The following is a 25,416-nucleotide window of genomic DNA, read 5'->3' on the forward strand; positions in this document are numbered from 1 at the left end:
GGCATCATATTGCGCGGCGACGCACGGTCGCGCGGGCCGTATCCTGAAAGCGATCTGCGTGGGGGCAGAGTCTACGCAGTGTAGGTGCGTCGGCGGCTCGTAGCTTTGTGCGTGCTGTGTGTTCTCGGCGCTCAGTTTGCGTTGAAGTGATAGACAAGAGCATGAAGGTCACTTCGCTCGCTTCTGCTGCGGCGCTTAAATTCCTCACGCCAGCGTTTGACAGCGCGTGTCCGCACTCATCGAGTGTGATGTGTTCATGTTTGCCTGTGGGCGCTGACACCATGCTTGTTAATTAGTTAATAAGCTAATGTTTACCAGTTTATACGGACGATAAAACTACTATTCTTACTTTGTATAGCTTATCGCAATCGATACTTCGGCTGTCGGGCAAAACTTTTTTTTTTCACACGTAAGAATTAAAATAATATTGTGTGCAGTTCACCACTACTCCCATTTCTCAATTTTTCCTGTTTCCCGGCTCTTACATTTTTTTTTACGGTCCCGTGAAAAACGTAACAGCAGGGTTCTACTGTATTACAGTCGAGCCTCAGTGTAAAAAAGACAGATATAAGGATTTATCACATATACAATGAAGTAACCATAAATATTGTAACTTTCTTTCTTTTCAATGTGAGTGTAGTTGTTTATAACAAATATCGGGTGTAACGAAGGTACAGTTACACCCGATAATTAAACCATTATTATTATTATTATATTAAACCTCATTATAACGAAATCGCTTTACTTGAAATATCGCTTTATTCAAAATTTCTTCTGCTCCTGACCCAAACGCATGCATTTTAAGCCACATTACTCGAAGCACACAAAGAGCTTGACCCGCTTATAGCCAAGTGGCAAGCGGAGGCAACCCTGCCGCCCAGCAGTGGCGACCCTTTTGCGCATGCAGTGTCAAATTAATACCACCAATGAATTAGTCTCACGCAGGCACAGAACAGGCCACAGAAGTACCAAACCCACGACTGATGACCGCCTAGTAACGGGTACTAAGTGAGTGCCGAGTGCTCCCAGCTGTTTACTGAGGAGCGAACAGAAGCTGTCAAATTCCATGCTGCAATGTGCCCGAACCAGTAATCTAGGTTGCAGTCGCATTGCTGGTGTCCCCTGTGATAGAATCCACAAGAAAAAGTTTTCACAACACTTTGTGATGCCAGAAAACCGCAGCCTCTTGGCTGCTGAAGAGTGGCCAAAAGACAGCGGGCAGGCTTGCGCCATAACATTCCATGGGGTGCGCTCGATGAGCAAAGTTTTACCGCTTTAAAGAGCACTTCTGGTGATGAAACGTGCCAAAAAGCACAAAAGAAGTATCCCACTGATTATAAGTGCAATGTTCGACACAAGGAGCTATGTTAACAAATCGGGAAGACGACTTTGGGGAAGCTGGTCTAGAAATTTGCTCAGCCGCACACCATAATTGGCCTGCATAGCAATAAAACACCACCCCTAGCTTCGTTGCACTTTTGAAGGGGAAAATCGTCCGATAAGTTGCCGAAAATGCGAAAAATCCAAGCGTCGCTAGCGGCGAGTCAGGCTGTCATCATGGTGGGTTAACGCAAGCTGGTGTTTCCCTGGTGATTTTCTCGAGCCAGACATCCTCGATTTGCGCCATCTGACTTTAGACAAACGGTCTAAATGCGTGGTAGGGTCATTGAATTTTGTTCCTAGACAATGGTGCGGATGTGGACCATGCGCGAACATTGATACTCAAACCGTAGAATTGCACAGCTGTTGTCGACAACGGTATGCCGAAAAAGCTCTCGTTTTGTAAACTTACAGCTGCACACCTCGAGAAAAAATTGCACATTGATCATGCAAAGCCCTATACGGTTCAGCTTTCATGATCGCGCTGCGTACCCACAATGAGCGGCTAATTGTTTTTTGCGCACAACAAACACAACCTCAGACTCGAGCCACGGCATTTGCGGGGCTTTCCAGCGCGATACTCTCATAGTCTTCCGTGACCTGCACACCTCCCCCTATAAACGCGGCCACTGCCTTCCCCTCCTCATTCGCTCTCCAGTCTGCAGGCCGTTTGGACGCCAGTCTCTTCTCTCACTCGCCTTCATGTCAACTCCTCGCCACCTTGTTGCCAGTTTCGACATCGCTTCTCCTCCAAAGCTGCCCTCTTCTGCCCTGCGCTCCCGAGCACAACCTTCCACCAACGGGTGCCCTTCCGCAGTTCCTGCTTCTTTGTCTCCACGACTCCGGTCGCCTTTCTTCCCCTACACATGAAGCCAATACCAAGCCTGCCATTGCAACCGTCGCCATCACCAGTGGCGCACCGACGGTGGGGGGGGGTTTCGGGTGTTGTTAACTTGGCCCCTGAGGCCAAGTTAACCCCCCCCCCCCCACACGTCCAGCCCCACCAGTCCAACATGTACCTTCAGTGCTCTGTTCACATTGTCATTACAATTCAGGAGGTGGCTTGAGGTCGAATTTTCCTGAATAACACAAACACTCTATCACTGTCTTGTATTTAATTTTATTCATTCACTCTTAAATTATTTTGAGTAAAACACTAAAGAAATAAGCATCGTCATCATCCTTGGTGTCATTATATTACCATTATAATTATTAGGCATTTTATTTGCTGCTGGATTCCTCTGGCTAAAGCAAGGAAAGAGGCTTGTCAAGTGACAACTATGGTGCAGACGCGGGAGCACCTGTGACTGCTGCGAAATAAGGTTGAATGCATGGGCGGCGACCACAGCCTCGCGCAATGCTTGGTCAAATTAGAGCAGGTGTTGCTCGTGCCCAGTAAGAACTTGAAACAGCCAAAGCTCACTGCCTTTTTTTGCACCTGAATAAAGTTTTGCTTCAGTCAATACATTCTATTTTGACTTCCTCGCAATTGTGGCGCAATTAAAGCTCGACTGCTTTAGCGTTTCTCGAGTGGTCGCTTATATCGAATTACCGCTTATTACAAATTTTTTTGCCTTTCCACTCACTTCGTTATAACAAGGGATTACTGTATTTTTTTGTCAGATGCAACTTCATTGTAAAGAGGTTTGACTGTATTGTTAAATATGTTGTTCTGGTGATAACCATTGTATATTGGTACATACAAACAACTGTACAGTCGACGACCGATAATTCGGACTTCACAGGGAACGTAATTAAGTCCGAACCATGGAATGTCCGAAAAAACGAGTGTGCCTAAAGAATATCATTTTATTTACGTTTTAATGCCCCTTTGCAAGGAAGAAGTGGTCAATTTGTTGCTGCACACACTTCCGCTTATGTGCAACCAAGTACGCCTATATTTCTGCCGGTTTTCTGTTGTCGCTGTACGCTGATGCAAGGACTGCAAAGGCTCGAGTCAGATCCGCCTGGAACATCATCATCTTAGTTAGAGTTGCTGTTTGACAGTGGGAGAACTTGCTCAATTATTTCGTCATCGTTCAGTTTGGCACACAACACCGTGCTGTCAATGTCTGCCAACATCTTCAAATGTAACGGCGGCAGGAATTGGCACACCGCAGGCTAGCAGGTCATCAATGATGTCCGCATTTGAGCTCGATGTGGTAGGTGGCAGTTCAGGCTCTTCAGTTGCGGTAATTCGAACTGCGACTCAAGACTCATTCGGAGTCGGACTGCGAGGGGACCGATGGTGCCATTTGACGTGGCCTGTCGATAACTTCACAAGAAAGACTTCTTGAAGCCAACAAAGCGCTGTCTGGAACGCCAACTAAACAAACAGAATGGTGAGAGCGGGCCATGCTATGATCAGCGCTACGTATTGTACCAACAGTGCCGATTTCTACGCGCTGGACGTAGCCATGCACTGGGATGCCGGAATAGGATGTGATGATCGCGATGTTGATGCGACCTCACAATTCAGGCAAAGCCTCCAAGATCAGCATTCTAAATTTAATCTGAGGTGTCGTGCTGCAACCTAGACAAGGCCTTGGGGATTACCGTCTTATGTGTAATCTCTGAGGCCATACTTCATGTCTCATTGAGGTTGCCAGAGGAGATAATGGCGGCAGAATCCGCGTGCGTTAGTCAAGGACAGAGTCCGGATAATCGAATGTAGAGCTGGCAGCTGTCCGAAATATCAGTCGTCTTTACACGTTAAGTCTACGGGGCCAATGCTTGTGCTTGCTGCAAAGCTGTCCGAATTACCAAGCATGTCCAGATTATCGGTGCCGATTTATCAGTCGGCGCCTGTATAACATCTACAATGTGCCAAGTTGGCCTGCAGTATAATAATAAATCTCACATATGAATTGCTTCACTTGAGATTTGACTACATGGGCCTTCTTAAGCAGGCTTTAAGATGATCAGTAGAGACCGGATTATAGGCAAATGCCTTTTTTGTTCCTTGCACTCCTGTCGCCCCACTTTGATATATGAGCATAAATTAGAGGTTAAGAAGGGCTTTTATAGTGTTTTTATAGTGCCTATAAATGCCTATTTTGATGTTTGTGCCTAAATGCCTATAAATGCCTTTAAATGCCTTTTTTCAATATCGGCACCTATATGAACACTATTTAGCCTCAAGTTTCGCTTTTGAGTGCCGTTAGAGATCGTTATTCATGTTACCGGGCAACATTGGCTGTTCGGCACTCTATTGGGTTCAAACTAGTCCTTTAGTCCAACCAAATCCCGGAAACAACTGCTAGCAGAATTGAAATGGGACGCGCCGGCCAGCATACGCCGGCCAGCATACGCCGCCACGCTGACATTGCGCGAGCGGTTGGCGAATGCGAAACCGCGGTGAGCCGTCAGGGGAAAGGAGAGTAAAGAGCAAAACAAGAAAGAAAAATGTGATGTGCACACAGCTTTTATTCTGTTTGTAATTTAATTTTTAAGGTATTCACCGCCGTCGGGCGTTCCTTCTCAGTGTACAAGATCATTCTAAGTGACAAGAGGCACAATATTGAATCCAGAAATTTGGAGATGGTGGTAGTTTGCTATTGTTTCCATAGTCTTCACAGTTTCTTAGACTACGTTCCGCGTGCTCTCCAAACATATTTCTTCAAACATGTGCACTTCAAACGGGCGGAAGTGTATTTGGCAGTGTTGGGACGTCTTGCCTGTACAATTCGGATAATGTCATTGTATATGAGAAAATTGCCAAGAGTTGTACCTAACAGTCCTCATGTACGAACATGCTAATTTCTTAATAAATCGTAGGCCCTCTTGCATTTGTTATTTGTTTTTCTTGTGTGTTAATTTAATTGCGTCATGCAGCAGACATAAAGTACCGCTTTTATAATCAGTATTCCCAGCTTTCAAGTATTCTTTTTCATGCCTGTTTCACTATATGTGACACTCGAGTACATTGGCCATTGAACATGAGTATGAGCAGTGAGCTTATTGAATTAAGCCAATTGATCGTCATTAGTGCAGCAATTTTATGGGACAATTGCACGGCTATGTTAAACTGTTGGTGCCTTTGTGCCATCATAGACAATAACATTTCTTCTTTTTCCTATCGTAGATATAGGCCACACACGCCTTCGTTTTAAATTATTTGCATTTATGGAAAAATTTACTGTGCCTATATTTACGACGTTGAAGGCCTAAAACGTTGGTTTGCCTGCATATTTTTGGCGCCTAAAACGCGCTTTTTTAATGCCTAAAGATCCGGCCTCTAGTGATCAGAAATGCATTTCGGCAAAGTTGAGTACAAGTTTAAGGGTTGTTTTACACGAAGAACAAAAAAATGCACTGTAGGCTCATGCACAACCACTGTATAATTTCTGATTGTTGGCTATTTTTGCCATACCTAGAGCAGAAGTGCATGAGACTGCTACTGATATAGTTCTACCCTCTTGGGTCTTTCTGGAGGAGACACATAGAAAAGGTATCAAATTAAAAAAAATTATCAATGAAATTTTTTTAAAGAAAAATATGAACTACTTTTCACACCTCAATGTGATCCAAACAAATGCAGAGTGGTAACGTAACACATGAAGCTGATAGTCGCAGCAAACTTAGTGGCACCCATTATGCCAGTTTGATAAAGAATTTGTTGTTGTTCCACCACTATGAGTAATGCACAGCACAATTTATTCTGGAGGACTTTTGCCTTCACTCATCTGACCTCAGTCCTAAAGTTTGAGTGATTAAAAGATTATCCATAAACCAATGAAGAGGATCGCCGAAATAAATGAAGCTTGTCGTTGGTTGAAATGTGTTGGCTTCCTCTTACCGCTGTCAAGGTTCTTGTCATTTGCTGCAGCAGCTTCTTGTGCTGAGTCATTCTTTACTGTTCGACAAGCCGCTCCATTTGGAGCCTTCTGCGCAGTGTTGCGCAACATGCTAACCCAATGCGCTCGTGTAACACATGCCATTCAATTCAGATATATCTCTTCTGCTGAGCATACGTGTGCATCCACAGCAGTGGGAATGACATCACTGATGGCACCAAATGATGTTACGCTATACACATGCCCTCTCACATCCTTCTCTCCACATTCCCTCCACCTCTTTGCAGTCCAACCATCACTGCATCAGAGTCTGCACCACTTTGCCAAGAAAATTTTGCTTAACAAATCTGTTTTCAGAATCATATCACTATATTGAGCATTTGTAACCCTAGAAGGGATGACTGATGCGCTAACAAAATGTTGGGAAAAGTTGAACATTTGAAGGTGTAAATTCTTGTCTTAAAACAGCGAACGACAAAAGAAAGTTCTGTTGTACATTATTTTCCATCATTTGTTGCCTTATTTTGTTTAATAAAGCCGTATAACATGTGCAAGAAGATTGCAAAATGTTTTGCTAAAAGGTTTGCTTTTCAGCCAGATGGTTGCCATTGGTGGCTTAACTGAAACAGTTTCCTGTGAGTATTGTAGCTGGCTGATGGCTTTTAACTGGTAATTACAAATAGGGAACTCTTACAACATATATTAGCATGAAAATGCCTGAAGAAAAAAAATTATGATATCGTCACTTGCAACAGTGCTGGCTGAACTCTGCACAAGAGCCTCGGGAATAAAGAAAGGTTTTTGAAATAAATCACTGCCTACATGTTTGTTCGCACAAGTGCTCTTTCTACGTGGCATCCAAAGCATGCAAAACAGTTTGTGACCATAACAACTGTAATGTGGGCAAATTCCCATGATCGCAAAGGGTTAATACAATACACATTTGATACCTTTCATAGAGAGAGCGTGTTGCAGCTACTGCCCCTTTAGGGGCTCAGAACAGACGCAGCTGAACAGGTGCGGTGGCAGCAGCCGCCACCTTGTTCCAGAGGGGATGCACATGACATCCACCCATTGTTCCATCCCACTGTCATTACAGTGTGGCCCTGGGGGCCCTGCAGGAGCTGGCACAGCTGCTGGCATCACACTTTCTGCGACCGCTGGATGTTCTGCTGTGGCTACAGTACCTGCGGCTCGCCTCAGACTTCTTGGCCCAGCCATCCCTCCAGCTGGAGCACTTGTCGCCCACCCAGAGGGCACGCCTCACCGAGCGCTATGGCGACATGCGGCTGCTGGCGGGATTCCAGGTGAGTCTATGCCATGGTTTGCTTATTTGTGAAAAAGGCATGCTAGGACAAGCTTTCAATACCACGAACAGAGGAAAGACAATGTGAGGCAGCTTTTTTTGTTCATCAACTGGAATGCGATAAATGTGCGCAGAAGGGCTGAGAACACGATGGCAAATTCTCAATGTTGCCAAGCAGTAAACACATATTCATGTTTACATTAGGAAGAAAACAGCAGAATGAGAAAGTGTTTTTTGTCATGAAGGCAGTGAGGCAAATTAACTGCAATTGAAATTGTTAAAACGCATGCTAATGTTCAGGTGTTCATGTCAAAGAACTGGCTGCACTCTTTTCTGTTTATCATTCACATTCATAATCGTTAACTATAACGCCACAACTCGCAATGAATGATTACCATATTCACCAGATTCTAATACTCGCCTTTTTTTTTTTTCTTCCTAGAAAATCGTTTTGAAAATTGCCTGTGCACTATAATCAGATACGAAACTGAAACTGTGTTTATAGTGTTGGCAAAAGCCTACCATCAAAGTCAGCATCATCGCGCTTGTCATCACAAGATGGCTGCAGAACAAGTCCTCGCGTCGGATAATGACAAGGATATGCTGCTGTAATGCTACGTTAAAGCTCATTCAAAGGAAAAGGTATTTCTGGGGTGCGCAAATATTAAATTTTCAATCTTGAAGCGAATTTGTATGATGAAATCGAATAGAATATTTTTCAGTACAAATACTATTCGTTTTGCAAAAATATAAATGCATTTTTGCAAAAACCAAATGTTGAATGTCCTACAATGCGAATGTCCTACAACCAGAGGTATGAAAAAAAAAAGCAAGTTTATTGCGCAACAAGTAATATATAGTCGAACCCACTTATAACAATATTCAAGTGCCACGAAAATGTCATTGTTATATGCTCCTGACACTGCCCAAGCGGCGCGGCGATCGTCAGCGCCTCTCGCGGCACCTTCCATCAAAACTGATACTGACGGACCACGCTGCTCAGGCTGCCCGCACGGATCTGCCAACGTGATCGCATGTCCACGCTTGTTTTGAAACGAACAAATGGCGCACATTTTGCTGTGTGGTTTCAAACCAATCTTAAAATTAGATGGTCGGATACGCCCTGCCATTCGCCTTAAGGTGGCGGTTCCGCTCCGGCGGCACGTGCCCCCCGTTCTCAGTGCTTTTGGAGCGGCCGTGGCGGCTTTTCTACTTGGGAAGTGGAGTGGTGGTATATACCATGAAGGGGCCTGATTCTTGTGGGTTCCAACTATATATTATATAAAGAAGTTTATTATTGTGATGTGGAAATGAATGTACAGGGACGGGCCTGAGATGCGTGGTTTTTGCGAACTGTGTCTCGGTAGTGGCCATGTTTGGGGGGATTTGCTGTGTTGCGGCTTGCTGTGTGGCTTTAGGACGTATTTGTCTGTTTCCTGGACGCAGCAAAGTGATTTTGAATTTTTGCTTTTTGCATGGTTTGCTTTTGAAGATTGCCAAGTTTCGCGGATTTCTCTTGCGGGCGGCCCGGCAACTGCACGGTCGGGGAGGCTAGGTTTTGGATAGGTTGGAGTTCAGGGAATTTTCATCTGGTACGCGGGGTTTCATTGATGTACCTTCATTAGTTTTCCTAATAATGCGGCCGAAATCAAGTAATATTTAGAATTCTGGTTTTACTTTTGCCCATTTTTGCGGGAAGGTACTAAAGCTACGAAGCTGCGGTTTAAAACTAATAAAGGTACAAGAATGAAATTTTGCGTCCTGGGTGGAAGTTGCTGGAACTCTAGTTTGTCTAGAATTTGGTTTCCTTGAGCGTGTGGTTGCCGGGCTGTTTGCAACAGGGGTTTGCGATGCTTGGCGGTCTTCAAAGGCAAATTGTCCAAGGGGTAGGGGTTCAAAATTGTTTTGCTGCGTCTGGGAAACGGATGAGTGTGTCCTGAAGCTGCAGAGCGGGCTGCAATGCAGTGGGTGCGCTGGTTCCTTTTCGGTATGGTCACGGCTGGGACGCGGTTCGCGGGAACCATGTGTCTCATGCTTGTTCTTGAACATTTATTTCTAGATCAAATTATTCAATTTATTTATATTATATATGGCTGGAACCTGCAGGACTTGGGCTTTTTATGATGTATACGACAACTTTGTATCCTAAGTGGAGGAGCCGTCACGGCTGCTCCGGGGGTGCTGAAGGCAGGGGACTCATGCCGCCGGAGTGGGACCGCCGCCTTAAAGGGGAAAAGCTCTATGCTGCCGGGCACGTTCGCATCGTGAAAGAAGTCGCCGTTGTCACTGTGCTAGCGAAGTGTCACTCTCAGCAAGGCAAACAAGCAAGTCTTTGACGCAGCAGTACCGCCTTCCCCACGCTTTTTTTTTTTTGTCAGTCTTCGATGTCTTGCACATTTTCCATCGTAAAACAGCGGTATGAGAACGCTCACCTGCAGGACGGCGGCACACATGGTTCAGAAGTTTTGTATCACACGCGGCGATAACAACAACACGTTTGTCAGCTGGATTCCACACCGTCGACTTTGGATCAGTACCAGAGTTGCGCTTTCGCCGCTACAGGTGGCGCTGCCCTCGCCGGCAAACTCCACTGTCAGGAGCGTATAACCGATAATTGTTTTAACCGGGTTCCATGAAAAAAAAATCAAAATAGGGGGATGGCGAGATAACTATAATGGCAGGGAGGCCACTGCCCCTCTCCACCACCTTCCTCCATCTAGCTGCCGATTCTGTTGACTCGTTTAACTCTTTAACTCTACTTCCTGCGCCCTCTGATCGCGTGAACAAGTTTCAGCTGTTGGCGTTCAAGAATGGCACTGCTATGGTAAAACCTCGTTAATTCGGATTTCACGGGCCCGAAAAAAGTGTCCGAATTAACCGAATGTCTAATTATCGAGGGTATCAAGAAAACAATAAACAAATACTTTCCACGTCAACACGCTTTTATTTACTGAATGAATCAGCAAAATCCTGTTTCTGTCACAATCACAAAAGCAGTGCAGAAGCAGCAATTCTCGTAAACTCGTTAGTGATTAGCGCTCGCAGCGCCGAAGGCCTCGTGACTTTCCACAGCACAGCCTCGGCACGCGTCTTCATTTGAGACACGCTTTTCGCAACTGCGTGCACATCTCTATTATTTTCTTGTGCCCTGTCACCAGGTCGCCGCCCATCGCGATCTAGACGGTGCTCTTCATCCTTGACAGCTTTGCACTGAGTCAAAACGAAACTATTGTTTGCCGCAACCGCCGCCACTGTCGATGCGATCATGGACGGCGGCCTTGCAGTTCTCAAGGCGCGCGACCAACACACACACTGAGTAAAAATGAAACTGCCGTTTGCTGCAACTGCCGACGAAACTACTCAGTTATGAAGGCACACAACCGACATGCGTACCGAGTCAAAACGAAACTCCTCTTTGCCGCAACCACTGCGGACGAAATCGTGGCTGCTATCGACACGATCGTGGATGGCGACTGTACAGTCATGAAGTCACGTGGCCAACGCGATGCAATGCGTGGCAGTAAGCGCACGAATAAAGGTTCTAAAGGCACAAATAGGCACGAAGCATTCCGGCGTTGCTGTCATTCCAGTACGATTTTCACTGATAAGTATGACGATGCGAACTCCATCACTTCGTTTCGGTGGACACTAACGCTGTTTTAACTCTACTGCATCGCACATTTGCGGCGCTCTGCCAGCCCAGTGCTATTGACATTCATTCAGTCAGTGACATTCATTCAGTCACTTGGCGTGGTCCTTTCTTGTTTCGGAGGGTGGTGTGGCATAGAGGTATGGGCGCAGCTATTTCGTGTTTGGAGGGGTGGAAGGGTGATGGGAGAGAGACATGCAAGGCTGGCGGTGTGGAGAAAGATGGAAAACGATGCGCAGCGGCGTGCAACGGCTCAAATTTCTTTTTTCTTTTCAAGGAGTTCGCATTCCATTCCCTTTCGGCATGGATACCCAGTAGCCAGACTTCATTGTTATAACCGATGATGCAGCATGCGGGCATTGTAGTAAGCGGGTTATTTCACCATAGAAAACATACAAAAGTTGACGGTGCACCAGCTTCTCATTGTTATAACCGATATATTGTTAAAACCGGTATCGTTATAAGTGGGTTCGACAGTACAGAAAATTATGCTTTGTAGTCAACAAAATTCTCTAGTGCAATACTTTTGCTTGACAGTATCATAACTGCAGTTATTTAACTCTCACTACTGAGGACAAACCGGTCTTGTCATTGGAATTTGTACCACTCCTATCTGAAGATGAGCTTGGCCTGTCAGAACTGAAACCTGCAAACATAGTTGTGTGCTTGCAGACTTTAATTTTGACGGGGCCTGCTCGACCTCAATGGGAGCGGTACGGAATCCAGCGACAAGCCTGGCTCGTCCTCTGTAGTTAAAGGGTTAATGTTGTCATGAAGGAAGGATAGCTGCTAGACATGTTCGGGGAGCAGCGACACCCTCCTGCATGCCACCACTCATTCAGTCACTGAAAAGAGCCGCTCACTAGACTCACTAGTGTCTGGCATCTGCAGGCATCTCTTCACAGGCCAAGCCAACAGTGGGCACCATGCTTACACCCACCGCTCACATGAACCTTATTTTTGCCCCAAAATTTCATCACGCACATATCTTTCAACCGGTGCTTGTGGGAGCAAAAATTGCTCCCACAAGCAAGTGAAAACTGCTGCTGGTTGGTGAGCTTTATCAGTGCTTTTGACAGTGCTGGTGTGGAAGGAGCCTCTTCAGAAGCTTTTGTTGTTGAGGACATATCTGGGTTCCTTGGTGTTGAAAATTTTCTGACTTCTTCTAAAGCCAGGTTTTTAACCTAGTTTGCCATTGAAGCATCCTGGTGGTACTCAACTACTTTAGGACGAAGGTCTAAAAACATTGCCAAGGTCATTACTTGGTCAAATTTATAGTTTGGAAACAGTGTCTTTAGGCACTTAGCCAGATTAGTACTAGGCAGAGGCTTCCACCTGGCATATGGTATTGTCAAGATGCATTAAAAGGCAGCACAGTGTGGGTGCTGATAGTGTCGGCTAGCCATAAGCACCAGCAGGGACTCCGTGAGAGTGCTGCTGTCTTACTTTTGATATGCTTCACTGCATGGCAGATATGCTTCACCGCAGTACATTTTGTATGCTTTGCTGCATAACACGGCTGTACTGTGGTGAAGCTGAGTTAAAAAATCGACAGAAGCAATTTTTAGGGGTTTGGATATCTTGAACAATAAAATTGTCTTTCGAATCGAATCTAAGACTAACCGATTCAAATCGAATATTCAAATTTTCAAATATTCACATACTGCTAGTTATTCTGAATGCCAGTCTAGCAGCAACAAGGTCACGTCACACGTTTTCGGCACTCCAGAAACTTGCATGCGACGTAGGACGGACTGGCAAAGAGATAAGTCGAGGCATAGGCCACAGTCCCATATCAATTGTAGTGGAGCAATTTCGAGTAGTGTGAAATATCAAACAAGGAAGGTGACATGTTGTCTGTAAGAGACTGCTTGCCATAAAAATCTGCCCGAGATTAGCAGCAATGAACATGAAGTGTAAGTAAATTGCGATTCTGTGAAATCAAACAGTAGATTTCATTTCTGAATTTCAGAATTGGGGGCAGGCAGCATTTTTTGTTTTTTTAGACAGGTGCATGGTAGATTTACATGCACATTGTTTTATACTAAGAATTTTTACTTAGATTCAAGGGTGCGTTAGAATTGGCTGATTACTGCTTAATGAGGCAGCGGTATGTTTGGGCATCTCTTTCTGCCTCTGGCACAAAGCCAATCTAAATCTAGTACAAAGTAGGGGCACTCAGAAATTCTGTGAGTTGCATGCACACATGCTATCTCCTGGAGCATCCAATGTGTGTGGAACGTCTACATGCTTGCATGCCCATGTGACCACTGCAGGTACTGGCCTTGTGGGGGCGTCTGTGGGAGGAGGAAGGGGGCAGGTGTGAGCTGGTTTCGTCCCTGGTGGGGCCGCTGGTGCGCATGACGTTGGTGCGAGAAGCAGAGCTTCGGAGGGCCATGCTGCCCCTCTTTTACGACCTCATGGACAAGGACCTGCCCAAGGTGCGTTGGCTTCTATCAATTCCATTGGAACTGCCTGGCCCTCGAGAGCATACCAAGATGTGCAAGATTATGATCACAGCGCTCAGTTGCGTGAAGTACTATTGAGGCTGTCCTAGCATTGCATCTGCTGGTGAAAATGCCCTTTTCCTATCCAGGTGGAGTCCGAGCTGATGGAGCATCTAGACAAGCTGGTGACTGCAGGCAGCGGTGATGAGCAGTACCAGCAGCTCTTTACTTCTATGTGAGTGATTAAGCTTGGCAATACTGAACTACAGCAGTACATTCAGCAAATATCAGACAAAAGTCAACTAGTGCTGCAATGCGGGGTTGTTGTATGGCATCTTGGAGTACGATTGTAGTGCATATAGACAAGAATGCAATAAGGCACATGAAAGACATAGACTAGTGCCGTGTCTTTGTCTTTCGTGTGCTTTCTTGCATCCTCGTGTATATGCATTACAATTGCACCCTATGGGACAGACATTGGGTGTAATTGTCATGATTGCGTGAAGCTTTCAAATGGCATTATGCCTTCAAATTGCCTGATGCTTTTGAGAGTAGTGTGGAACGCGGATCGCTGAGGTGCAGCGAAGCACTGGAAATAAAAGGTTGTACTAAAAGCACCTAGTGGCCAATCTGCCAACAAAACGTAGCCTCCAAGACTAGCAAATAGCACTGTGCAGATCACTGAGGAGTCCCAAATCTCGGAGGACATGGTCAAAAGCCGGATAATTAACCAGATAGAGATGTGCTCGCTGTTCAAATTATGCAATAAAATTTGCATGGCAAATGTCAGGACAGCCGAAAACCTGCGAATTACATGGGTTTTCTAATAAACTAAATTCAAATTAACAACGCTTTATTGTATATTCTCGTACACTGTATAGCAAGGACAACTATGAAATAAAATTAGGCATGTTCGAAGAGTCGAATATCACTGAATTGAAAATGGTCGAATAATTCGATTCGTAAATCGAATATCTGCTATTCAATTTTTTTAATATTCTATATATTTGTTGTACAGACCCGCGAAGTACCACATGTCGCGTGCGCCATGGAGCCCCTTGTGCTCGACGATTCCCAACCAAACATTTGACTTCGTTTACGACACAAAAGGAGTGCCGAACGCGCTGATGGACGGCCAGTCCTGGTTGATGCAGTAGCAGACTTTGTCAATGCGAGTGCTCCCCGATGTAAGCGTGCTGCGGTGGCACACACATGGCGCCACCCACAAAATGGTGCTGTTCTGGCCAGGGCCGCCTCTGTCAGTACAAGGCTCATCTGGGTCGACAGAACCGATCGAAATGATAATGCGACGCGGAAAGAGGGGGAGCGGCCACGAAAGCAGTGCATATTTCGTAAAGTGCAGAGATCGGTTGATTAGTTACTGATAGGCATGCAGATCGTGTGAGATATGCAGCGACGAACTTCACGTTGCTTCAACAACCGTTGATCACTGATGAGCCACCCGTTTGAACATACTCGTGGGAAGCATTCCTTGACGGCTTGTGGCCCGTTCCCGTACCGGCCAGCAGCGAATTTTCGTCGTGGCTACACCGCCTCAGCCATTAGGCCTAATTGGCGCTGCTTCATCGGGCTTAAGTGACTAAAGTTACAGTTTGGTGCCACATTGACTATTCACAGATCTATTCACAGCGGCCGCGCGACACTCGGAAAGCCGACGAACTGCCTCACAAACGAAAGCGAGAGATGGCTGATAAATGAGGGGAGAACGTCGCGCGAACTTGCCATGACCCTGCAGATTTTAGAATCTTACAGGTGCCAAGTCACACTGAACCTGACAATACAACGACGCAGACGGCACCTGGTCTTTACTGTCGGCGCCAGGTGCAAGAGTCACGTGATGCGAGGTCCTTTCATCTGTCGGCCAGATTGGCCTTACGATAACCCACCTGCCGTAAAGTTGGGATAGCCCTTCTGCATTTTGGAGAATAACTGGAAAGAAAATCTTTGTGTGCAATAAATAAAAGATTGCCGCACCACACACGTCCACTATTAAACTGGGAACCTCATTAGTATTCAGTACAACAAATGTCACTAATTCATTAAGTTGAGAGGAAAAGCACTTGACAACAGAAATTCTATTCAACAGAAATTCTATTGGTAAAAAAACGTATTTTTCAGGCCTTCCTATACTAGAACTGAGCTGTAATAAGTGCTAGCACACTAATGTGGCGTTCCCTTTAATAAGAGTAGATCGTACAATATATCTTGATTTCTATGTATCTGAGTTACTGATAGCTTGCTACATCCATGGTATGCAATGCTAAGAGACTTCCCAGCATTTGCAGCACCATGTTGTCCAAAATTTGTAAGCATTAAATTTTGTGAAAAACATTGATATTCGATTCGATGTACAGCTTCTTTTTTTTTATCCTGATGTAATGTTTTATTTGAAATCTACTACTCAGTATTTGCACACCCCAAATTAAATATCACTTGTTCTACGTCATTATACACTAATTTTCCCAGGAATTTTTCATGACTTGTACATAATTAAAGTAAAGGTAAGTTATCTCAAAGAAAAAGGCAGCTACAGTCAACGATGATAATTCGAACATGCTTGATTATTTGGACAGCCCTGCAGCATCGCCACTAGCCCCATAGACTTAATGCATAAAGACGACCGAAATTTTGGACACCTTGCAGTGTGTCGTGCGATAATTCAGACTCTGATTGTATGACTTACCGCTAATATGTTGTCCAGCAGGTCAAGTAGCAATAGCGATAGTTGATCTTGTAGTTATCAATAAGAATTTGGTGCGTGCATTGACTGCACTTTCGTCTAGTTCTTTTCACAGTTCTTGCACTTCGTCATGGCCGACTGATCTCGTTGAGAATGCGACTGCTGATGAAGTGCGAAAAAACGTGAAAAGGAATAGCACAAAAGGCATTGCTAGAAAATCCCAGCCACTGAATGTCTAAGCTGCAACAAGTCATGTTAGTCATGTTAAAAAACTCGCACTGTATTCATGAACAATCGCTTTCGAAAGATACTTTCATTTTTGCGATATTTCACATGACTAGAACCGAATGTGTCAACATTGGCATTGAGCCAAGAATGATGTCCCTCGTAGACGCTAATGTATCTTGCGCTAGTCAAACAAAAGACAGCATGCTTGGCACTGTCATTGCTCTCTGTCAGAACTCCAGAGTTCCCACTAGCAATTTTTGTAGGTAACTATGGTTTATTTGAGGTTGTGATGCTGCTTTGTCTGCATCATAGCAGACGACTGATTAAGGACCTCTGCAGTTTGATGACTCGCATGCATTGCTTTCTGAAACCTGTATTTTCCCAACATGGTGCCTCTCAGCTAAACAGCTTGTTCACACTTAGCCCTTTGAAGTTTTATCTTAGAAAAAAAAGTAGTTTTCAAGATTTCCTTAATTTTTTCATAAGCATCCTGAATATCCAGATTCCTAAATATCCAGATTCGCAAAATACAGCCAGCTTGCTTTGCATGCACACTGTTTGGCAACAGAATCTTTTAACACAGAATTACATCTGTGCTTTACCTCTTACGTTCACCTGAAATACTAATTCAAGACAAGAGGCTTTCACTCAATAATGCGGTAGAGGCTCTAGCGTAATTATCTGAACAGATGATAGTTAAATGAATTGAAAACATCAAGGAATATATGTTCAAGCTCTGAAATTTGAATGGATGGCGAGAACTTGGTTGACGAGCCTCACCTATCTTTGGTGATATTGGTACAAACAGCTAGGAAGGGACAAGTACAGCTCATGCTTGTTAGTTCAAGGGTTAACAAGACTTGTCAATAGGCCTGTCACATGATTGCAAGTCTTGCTAACAGCACTCGCGTAACTCCACTCCATCGTGCAGTGCCACGTTGCATCACTCATGTTTGTCATTGACTCACTAGACAGCAAGGTAAGCCTGCATCACTGCAGTCTTTAATGCTGTATTTTTTTTGTCTGCGTGAGGATCAGAACAGGTACCCACCGCCGGCTTAGCGACTATGGTACTGTGCTGCTAAGCACGAGGTCGCGGGATCAAATCCTGGCCGCGGCGACCGCGTTTTGGTGGGAGTGAAATGCAAAAACACCTGTGTACCGTGCATTGGGGACATGTTAAAAATCCCCTTGTGGTCAGAATTAATCTGGAGTCTCCCACTAGGGTATGCCTCATAATCAAATCCTGGTTTTGGCACATAAAACATCAGAATTCATTCATCAGAACAGGTCATATGATTGTGGCTGTCGAGCGAATTGGCTAAGCTCTCTACGCTGAGATTTTCAACATATCCAGAGAGGGATGCTGAGAGGTGCATTCTGGCAGACCTATTCGGGGATGCTCATAGCGGTTGCATGCTTTGTTTCAGCCTTCTAGAAGAGGTGCGAAAGCGCAACCCCGTGTGGCACGACAGCGGTGTTCGATTCATCGATGCCGTCGGTCACCAACTTGACCGACTGCTTGACTATAGGTGGGTGTATGATTGTTCTTGTCATAGCACCCCGTCATTATGGTAGAACGGTTGATTGAAGAGACTAGCATTGTGTGCTTGACCATAAAACAATTGCAAGCTTTTGATTATTAGACTAAGCTCAGTCGCGGTGGGCTGTCTTTGCAGGAGTGTCATGGAGGGAGCTGAGAACCGGGACAAGCGCATGAGCTGCACAGTCAATTTGCTGGTGAGTGAGTCTGGATACTGCAATGATTTCATGGGACCTTGGTCTTGCTAAGGAGCAGGCCTACTGAGATGTTTCATTTGTAGTCCAACAATTCCATGTGTTCCATGTGTGGCATCTCCAAGAGCACAGAGGTTACATTTCGCCGTGTACATAGCTGGTACGGTCGCAGCAAAAAGTGCGAATAAGAGAGGCGTGCACAGAAAGAATGGTGAAACAAGGAAAAGACGCACCTCCGTTGCTAGGCGACACTTTTCTGACATTGGCTGCCTCACCTACAACGGATGTTGTACAAAGTTCTTGGCTGGAGGTATGCTACTGTGCTAACTAGTTTCCTGCCATCCGAAAGAGTGCTGGGTCCATCACTTTGCTTCACTGCAGGAACATGTTACAGGGTGACACAGCACGAGTGCATAAAAGGTGCTTGCCAGAATGATGGTGAAGCTGGCAGCATGCCTGTGCACGCTGTCCATCAACCATATGGCCTGTGCACTTAAAATGCAGAACTGATTCTGCCCCGAGCAAAATAACTTATCTGAGGCTGGTCAGGGTGCAGTACCAGAGGCTGGGTTATATGGCTTAACACTCTCAATATTACAGTATCACTCTGCTGCTGTGCAGGTGGTGCAGTAAGTTTGACTGGGCCTTGGTGACCTGGCGCAAAACATGGTAGGGAGCTATGTTACGTGGTAGGAGATTATCTGGAAGACCAACTCTTTGCGATGAGGACCATATAGGAGCACTAGGAAACCAGGAGAATAATGAGTGCCCTTATGATGGCAAACATAACAGAGCATCTGTGATGCCTGCGACACTATCATATAAAGGGCAATTAAACAGGTTAGACTGTTGCACTGTGCTGTGACATTCAACATTTGTGAACTGTGTTATGGGGCCTACAGTTGTGCGCTGTAGATGCAGAAGGAGCCCTTGTTGGGTCATGTGTACCTTGCTTTAAATGTGTCAAGAGTAACTTAATAAATTGGTTCAATTCAATTCTTGCGGGTACTCCCCATGGAGATAGGGGAAAAGCAATATTCAGGGCATCATTTCGTACTAACCTGTGTCCTACCCCTGATGCCACGCCGCCTGACAAAAGGCGTGACAGCATCGTCAGTTTTGTAATGGGGTCTCCACGCAGCCCAGAGGTGGATTTCTCCCTCATGTCAGTACTCCTCAAATGTCCTTGTAGGATGTCTGTTCAACCTTCACTGTGCCTACCCTCTATAATGTTCCATGGTCTCTTCTGTGCCTGGATGCACTCGAGCACAGCATTGAATTTGGGAGCCACTGTAAGCAAGTTTTAAAATATGTTTACAAGCCTATGAATGTTAGCATTCACGGGGTCGAGCACTGCAGGCATCACAAGTAATGTACTGGAAGTTGGATTGAGTGTATTTGCAATGCCAAGAACTGGGGGAAGGTGCTTTAACGAGAGGTTTTATGGAGCCCCTTAAGCCCGGGATACATGGAGCGAACTTTCTCGCCGAACTTCATGCGTCAAGTAACGACGCGGCGACATGACGCAGGATGTTCGCTGTGTCGCGATACATGCGGCGAACGCCGCCGCGCGTTGGCCGCCGTGTTGGCGGCGGTCCCGGCCGCCCGCTTCGAACTGAATTTGGCGTTGTCCTTGTAGAATTCACTTCGTTGGTAGCAAATGACTGCGTAAACAGCTTTCGCTTAGTCTCAGGCCGCTTCGACGACACAGTATTATGGGTAACCTTGAGTAGTTTTCGAGATCGCTTCTCGTTTCGAACGCTTCTAAGCCTAGCGAAAGAAATATCCGATGCCAGCGCCATCTATCGGGGAAGTCGGGAGATAGGCATGACGACAGCATGTGGCCTCTGAGATCAGAAGATTTCTGTTGAAGGTTGTTGTAGAGAGCTTGCACTGCTTGTCTCTTTCCTCGCAGATCAGCGGATATGGGATGTACAAAAAAAACAACGCGATTCCTGAGAGATCATACTAGGAACTAATCAATCGGTGCAGAGACATGCAGACACGGCAACACCAACGCGATTGCAGACGACGCAAAAGGCGCGCGCGCGCGCGAAACACCAGCATGCATTGCGACCGGAACTAGTGCCTCCTGATTGGCTGTCGTCCACCGCTGCGCGCTAGACGCTTCCGGCGGCGGCGTTCGCCCGACGAAAATGTTTGGACAGGCAGATCGGCTGCGGACGGCAAATTTCTTGACGCCGGCCGTCGGACGTTCGCCGCCCGACGAAGTTCTTTGCTTGGACGCCGGTTATTCGCTCCATGTATTCCGGCCTTTACTGTTAATATTCTTACTGGTGCTAGTGGTAGTGTCAAAGGCATGGAAATACTCGCTGAAATCTAGACTGTGCAGCAGTCCATGCCCATTGGTCATGACCCGCTGTGTGCATGTGCCCAATCACAGCGCTTCTACCGGGAGGAAGTTGGTCGCCAGGAGATGTTTGTGCGCTACGTGCACAAGCTGTGTGAACTGCACCTGCCGGCCGAGCACTTTGCCGAGGCAGCGTTCGCACTGCGGCTGCACGCCGACTTGCTGCCATGGGAGGAAGGGGAGCAGGGACGCCTCAAGGAGCAGCTCTATCTCAGCATGCTTCACTACTTTGACCGCGGCAAGGCAAGTCCTCATTGCACTCACCATGTTGGGGCATCTGTTGTTGCTCTTGTTTGCCGTGGACTTGGTGTGCATGCTTCCTATGTGGAATCTGAGTGATGCAGAACTGTCATCTTGCGCTTAAATATCACATTTTTGCGCATGTTATTCACTCCCGTACAAAGCCTGCAACTACATTTAAAACTATGGAAGGACTACAGTGCCTAAGTATCGCATAACTGACTGCTATGAAATATGTCTCTCATTCTGTACTGTGCTAGCACAATGCAAAAGTTTTGGGTGTGGCTTCATGGCAGTGTGAAGTGCATCGCCATGAAGCCTCCCTTGAAAGCCCGATTTTGATATAACTCATGGACCCACACTATACTCAAATTTCTAGAATTTTTGAAAAGGTATATACAGTGAAATCTCGATTAACAAATTTCAGGGGACCGCAGCAAATTGTTCATTATTCTGAAAGATGGTTATAGTGAAATCCCCAGAATTAGCAATGGCTATTAGCAAGTTAGAATGGCTTTTTTGTTTGTTGTTGCGTTTTCATTTTTGTTTTTTCAACTTTGCATGCCGTTCTTACTTCCTTGCTTTTATAGTGTATCTTGTAAACTTTTCGGGTTCATTCGTATATTTCTGCACTAATCGATGTTTTCATTTGTTAAGGTTTACTGTATTTTAATCATTATGTATTTACTGTACTGTCGCCCCCCTTACACAATGCCCCATGAGGGCTCTTTAAGGTACTTATAAATAAATAAATAATTAGGGCATCAACCCATCAGTTGTCCCCATATGAGCTATCCACGAAAACGTCGCTGTTGGCTCTCGGCCCATGCAAAAGACACGCTCATGCCGAGAAAACCACCAACAAAGAAGCTCCATGTCACCTCCAAATCGCTATGCTTCTTTTTGCTTGTTTGTTTTTCACATTCCTTGCCGTGGACACCGCAATTGTCTCACTCAAGCCGGGCACCTGAACTGTTCCATAGCGCAAGCGCGGGCGTGTAAACATTACCATCCGGTATGTGCGGCTGTGTGGCATCTCCAAGAGCACAGAGGTTACATTTCGCCGTGTACATAGCTGGTACGGTCGCAGCAAAAAGTGCGAATAAGAGAGGCGTGCACAGAAAGAATGATGAAACAAGGAAAAGACGCACCTCCGTTGCTAGGCGACACTTTTCTGAGCAGAGCAGAGCGTGTACTGATGCATCGTCGCCTCCACAAAAAAAAAAAAGAAATAGAAAAAAAAAGTGAAAAGAAAGAAACAAGTCTCTTCCCATTGTTGCCTCCCACCCTCCTGCATTGGTCTCCTCTGGCACCATCTCAAGGTTTCCGAACCCATGCGCTGCAACGTCTGCTTTCTGCGCCTTGTTGTTGACTGGCCTACTGTTCCTACTGCCGTGAAGGATACACGGAAATCTAAGAATTCCCAGATTTCTGAATACTAATTTGTAGTAATGAGGCATTGTTAGCAAGACATGGAAACTGAATAACGATCATTATTCTGAAAAGTTCGGTATTCTGAAGTTCAAAGTACTGAAATCTTTTTACGTTGGTAAAATGAGCAGTGACTTTATTAATCTGAAAAGTTTTTAATGTAGTGTTCGTAGTAACGAGGTTTCACTGTATGTGTGAAAATACAGTATATTCAGAGATTTGACAGAAACCTGCACTTAAGCTCGCAGAAGGTGCACTGAGTGTGGCAGCAACCGAGGTTTTCTCTCATTTTACATACCGATCACAGAGCCTTAAGGCTTGTTTATAGTCCATAGTAGTCCGCACGCCATCAAGCGCAGGTTGAAATCTGCAGCATCAAACGGGCTGCTGGAATGCTTCATTTTTATAGTCTACCATCGCCCAACCACAAGTGACGTTGAGAACGCACCGACGGATGGACAGAAGCTATCCGTTGCTCTTTCAGATAGGGGTGTTGGTGCATGTGAACGCTGGCCCATTTAATGCATTTTACCTACAATCATGCTTATCATGTTTTGCATGAACACAGCCGGTGCTTTGCATATCTTCTCGACTACTGATGACCATTGCTCCATTTGCGCTCTGCTGGGTACAAATGATGCGGAGCATTCCGGGTAGCACAAGCGTTGGAGTAGAGCATGTAGATTAGGGCAAATAGTGTTGGGCATACTTTATCTTGATGTCAGTGCCACTGGCATGCATTGACGGATGCCACTTACAACAGCCACCTTGCCACGCCTGACTGTAAAGCAGACATATGTCATCAGTGTGATGTGACGCTTCCATTCACAGATGTTACTTTATAAACAAGCCTTTACAGATGCATGACTAACCTCACATTGTGGTGCAAAGCACGGGAAAGAAAAAAGCTGCATGTTCCTGCATGGTAGCTGTCATTCTTTTAAACATTAGGTTTTCTTAGCTCGTTGCTCAGTTTCATGTCTGTGGCGTATGCATTGGAGATCTTGGCATTGCGCCGCAAGATGCTTCCATTGATGGAAGTGTACACAGAGCTTCCACCTATGAGAGGGGACAGTTTGGTCATGTGACACAAAGCTTGGCTCCTTCCAACTCCACCAGTTGGTGTTGCCCTCCGTGCATCGCATGCTCCGAAACTCGCCAATAGCACCTGCAGTATCATTGAGGCTCTGCCGTGGCATGGTCATGCCTCACCTTTCTTATTGTGAGTTAGTGGTGGTGCAGGCATTCGCCGGTGATGTCTACAGGAGTGCCAGCAGTGGTAGCTCGCTCGGCATGCTGCTGCGCGCCTGGCTGCGCCATCGTATGCGCCATTGTATGCTTAGAAAGCTGGTGAGCACTCAAGCATTGGAGAGGACTGTAGCAGTTTAAACAAGAACAGAGATCAGGTTACGACACAGGTATCCATATTTAATATTTTAGTCTATTTGCTGCTCAGTAGTGTACATTACGCAAATCATTGCTTTTTTTTTGTGTGTGATATGCATGCTTAGACACCTGTTCACGATGGAACTCTCTGTTGATGCAGTGCTGGGAGGAGGGACTGCCGCTGTGCAAGGAGCTTGCCAACGTCTACGAAGGCGTGCTGTTTGACTACGAGAAGCTCAGCACTATCTTGGTGAGCTACCAACCCTGCTGGATGTTAGCACTGGTCTCCTAGCCAGATTTCTGTTTCCCTTTCTTGCCAGAAAGGCCCATGGCACGTTTATTTTATTTTATAAGTGCTGTTCCTGAAACTGGCTGTTTCTGCAGCTTTAGCTCCGCAGAGCCAGTCAGTCGGCCCCTGTTTAGTGGTTTTGTGCCTAGCCAGTTATCATTCCGAGCTGAAATCTTTGGTAAGGGTAGGGCAGGGGTTTTTTCACTCTTAGATGTGAACTGCTAGCAAGATGTGCACTTAAAAATTGGGATTTGGGAAGTTCTTAGAGTTGGATTTTGTACATACAGTAGGTGGTTCACTCAGTGCAGTTGTGGGTAAAATTAGAGTCCCGCTATATTTTCATCTCAAACTTCATGCGACAGTAGGGTGGATGACAATTTTCCCTTTCAAGAATATTCCTCCACGTTGCAGGCTTCCACAGCACTTATATGAAAGTTTGCTATCCAGTGTAGTGCGTCTTGTTTTTTTATTTCTTATACAGTTAAACCTCGATGTGAAAAAGTTGCTAAAATCATCAATTTGCTTCATTATATTGAAATTCAACCTTTTAAGCAAATAAGTGCAGTTGCCAATGTACTTCTCTTACACGGAAGGGGCCGCGAAATTTTCTGTATTATCGGGCAATCAGAAAAAGCCAATTTTAATGAGAAAGAAATCCATTATATGTATGCCAAGTGATTACCGTATTCACAGTAAAATCTCGTTACAAGAGACATGGTTACAAGAGACACTCGGCTATAAGAGACATTTGAAGATGGTCTAGTTGGTTTTCCTATGTTCGCCATGTTAACAGCATCGCATACAAGAGTTGGTTACAGGAGATGGTTACAAGAGACATGTTTCCTGGGTCCCTTGAGTGTCTCTTGTAACGAGGTTTTACTGTACTTGCATAATGAACGCACTTTCTTTCCCGAAAAATATGTGCAAAGTTGGGGGTCATTATGCGGGGTAAAATTTTGAGCCATTCTTTTTTCGTGGCCACCTCTAAAAAAGTCGCTGTTTTGCCCGAAAGGCGAACCATTTATTGTGATACCAAATGTGTAGACAGCTACACGAATTAAGGATAATAGTTTTATTGGCTGTATAAACTTGCAAACATTCACTAAATTAACAAGCATGGTGTCAGTGCGCACAGGCAAACATGAGCTCATCACACTCTATGACTGTGGACACTCGCTGTCAAAACGTTGGCGTGAGGAAGCGCAGCAGCCACAGCGATCAAAGTGACCATCATGCTGTGTATCGCTTCAACGCAAACTGAGCAGCGACAACAGAGCTCACACAAGGTTATAAGCCGCTGTCGCACCTGGGGGGCTATTCTGTAAGAGTCCACCTAGTTGACTGTCCACTTCGGCTGTCGCCATTGGCTGCCGCTTCACGAGCGCAAAGGTGCCAGCCAGTCTCCTTCGCGCTTGTGAAGCGGCAGCCAATGGTGACAGCCGTGGCTGCCGTGAA

General features: G+C 45.6%; 1 protein-coding gene across 1 annotated transcript in view; it reads left to right on the top strand.

Annotated features, from left to right (window-relative positions):
• The window catches only part of LOC119461652 (dedicator of cytokinesis protein 3-like), a 160,967-nt gene that overhangs the window by 100,755 nt on the left and 34,796 nt on the right, over positions 1-25,416 (top strand). The window contains exons 20-26 of the mRNA XM_037723018.2: positions 7,276-7,483; positions 13,408-13,572; positions 13,728-13,813; positions 17,938-18,039; positions 18,187-18,247; positions 20,649-20,858; positions 23,833-23,922. Coding sequence (XP_037578946.1) covers positions 7,276-7,483; positions 13,408-13,572; positions 13,728-13,813; positions 17,938-18,039; positions 18,187-18,247; positions 20,649-20,858; positions 23,833-23,922 — 922 coding nt within the window. The remainder of the gene's footprint in view (positions 1-7,275; positions 7,484-13,407; positions 13,573-13,727; positions 13,814-17,937; positions 18,040-18,186; positions 18,248-20,648; positions 20,859-23,832; positions 23,923-25,416) is intronic.

Source organism: Dermacentor silvarum, chromosome 8 (assembly GCF_013339745.2).
Source record: "Dermacentor silvarum isolate Dsil-2018 chromosome 8, BIME_Dsil_1.4, whole genome shotgun sequence".
In the NCBI taxonomy this organism is placed as follows: Eukaryota; Metazoa; Arthropoda; class Arachnida; order Ixodida; family Ixodidae; genus Dermacentor; species Dermacentor silvarum.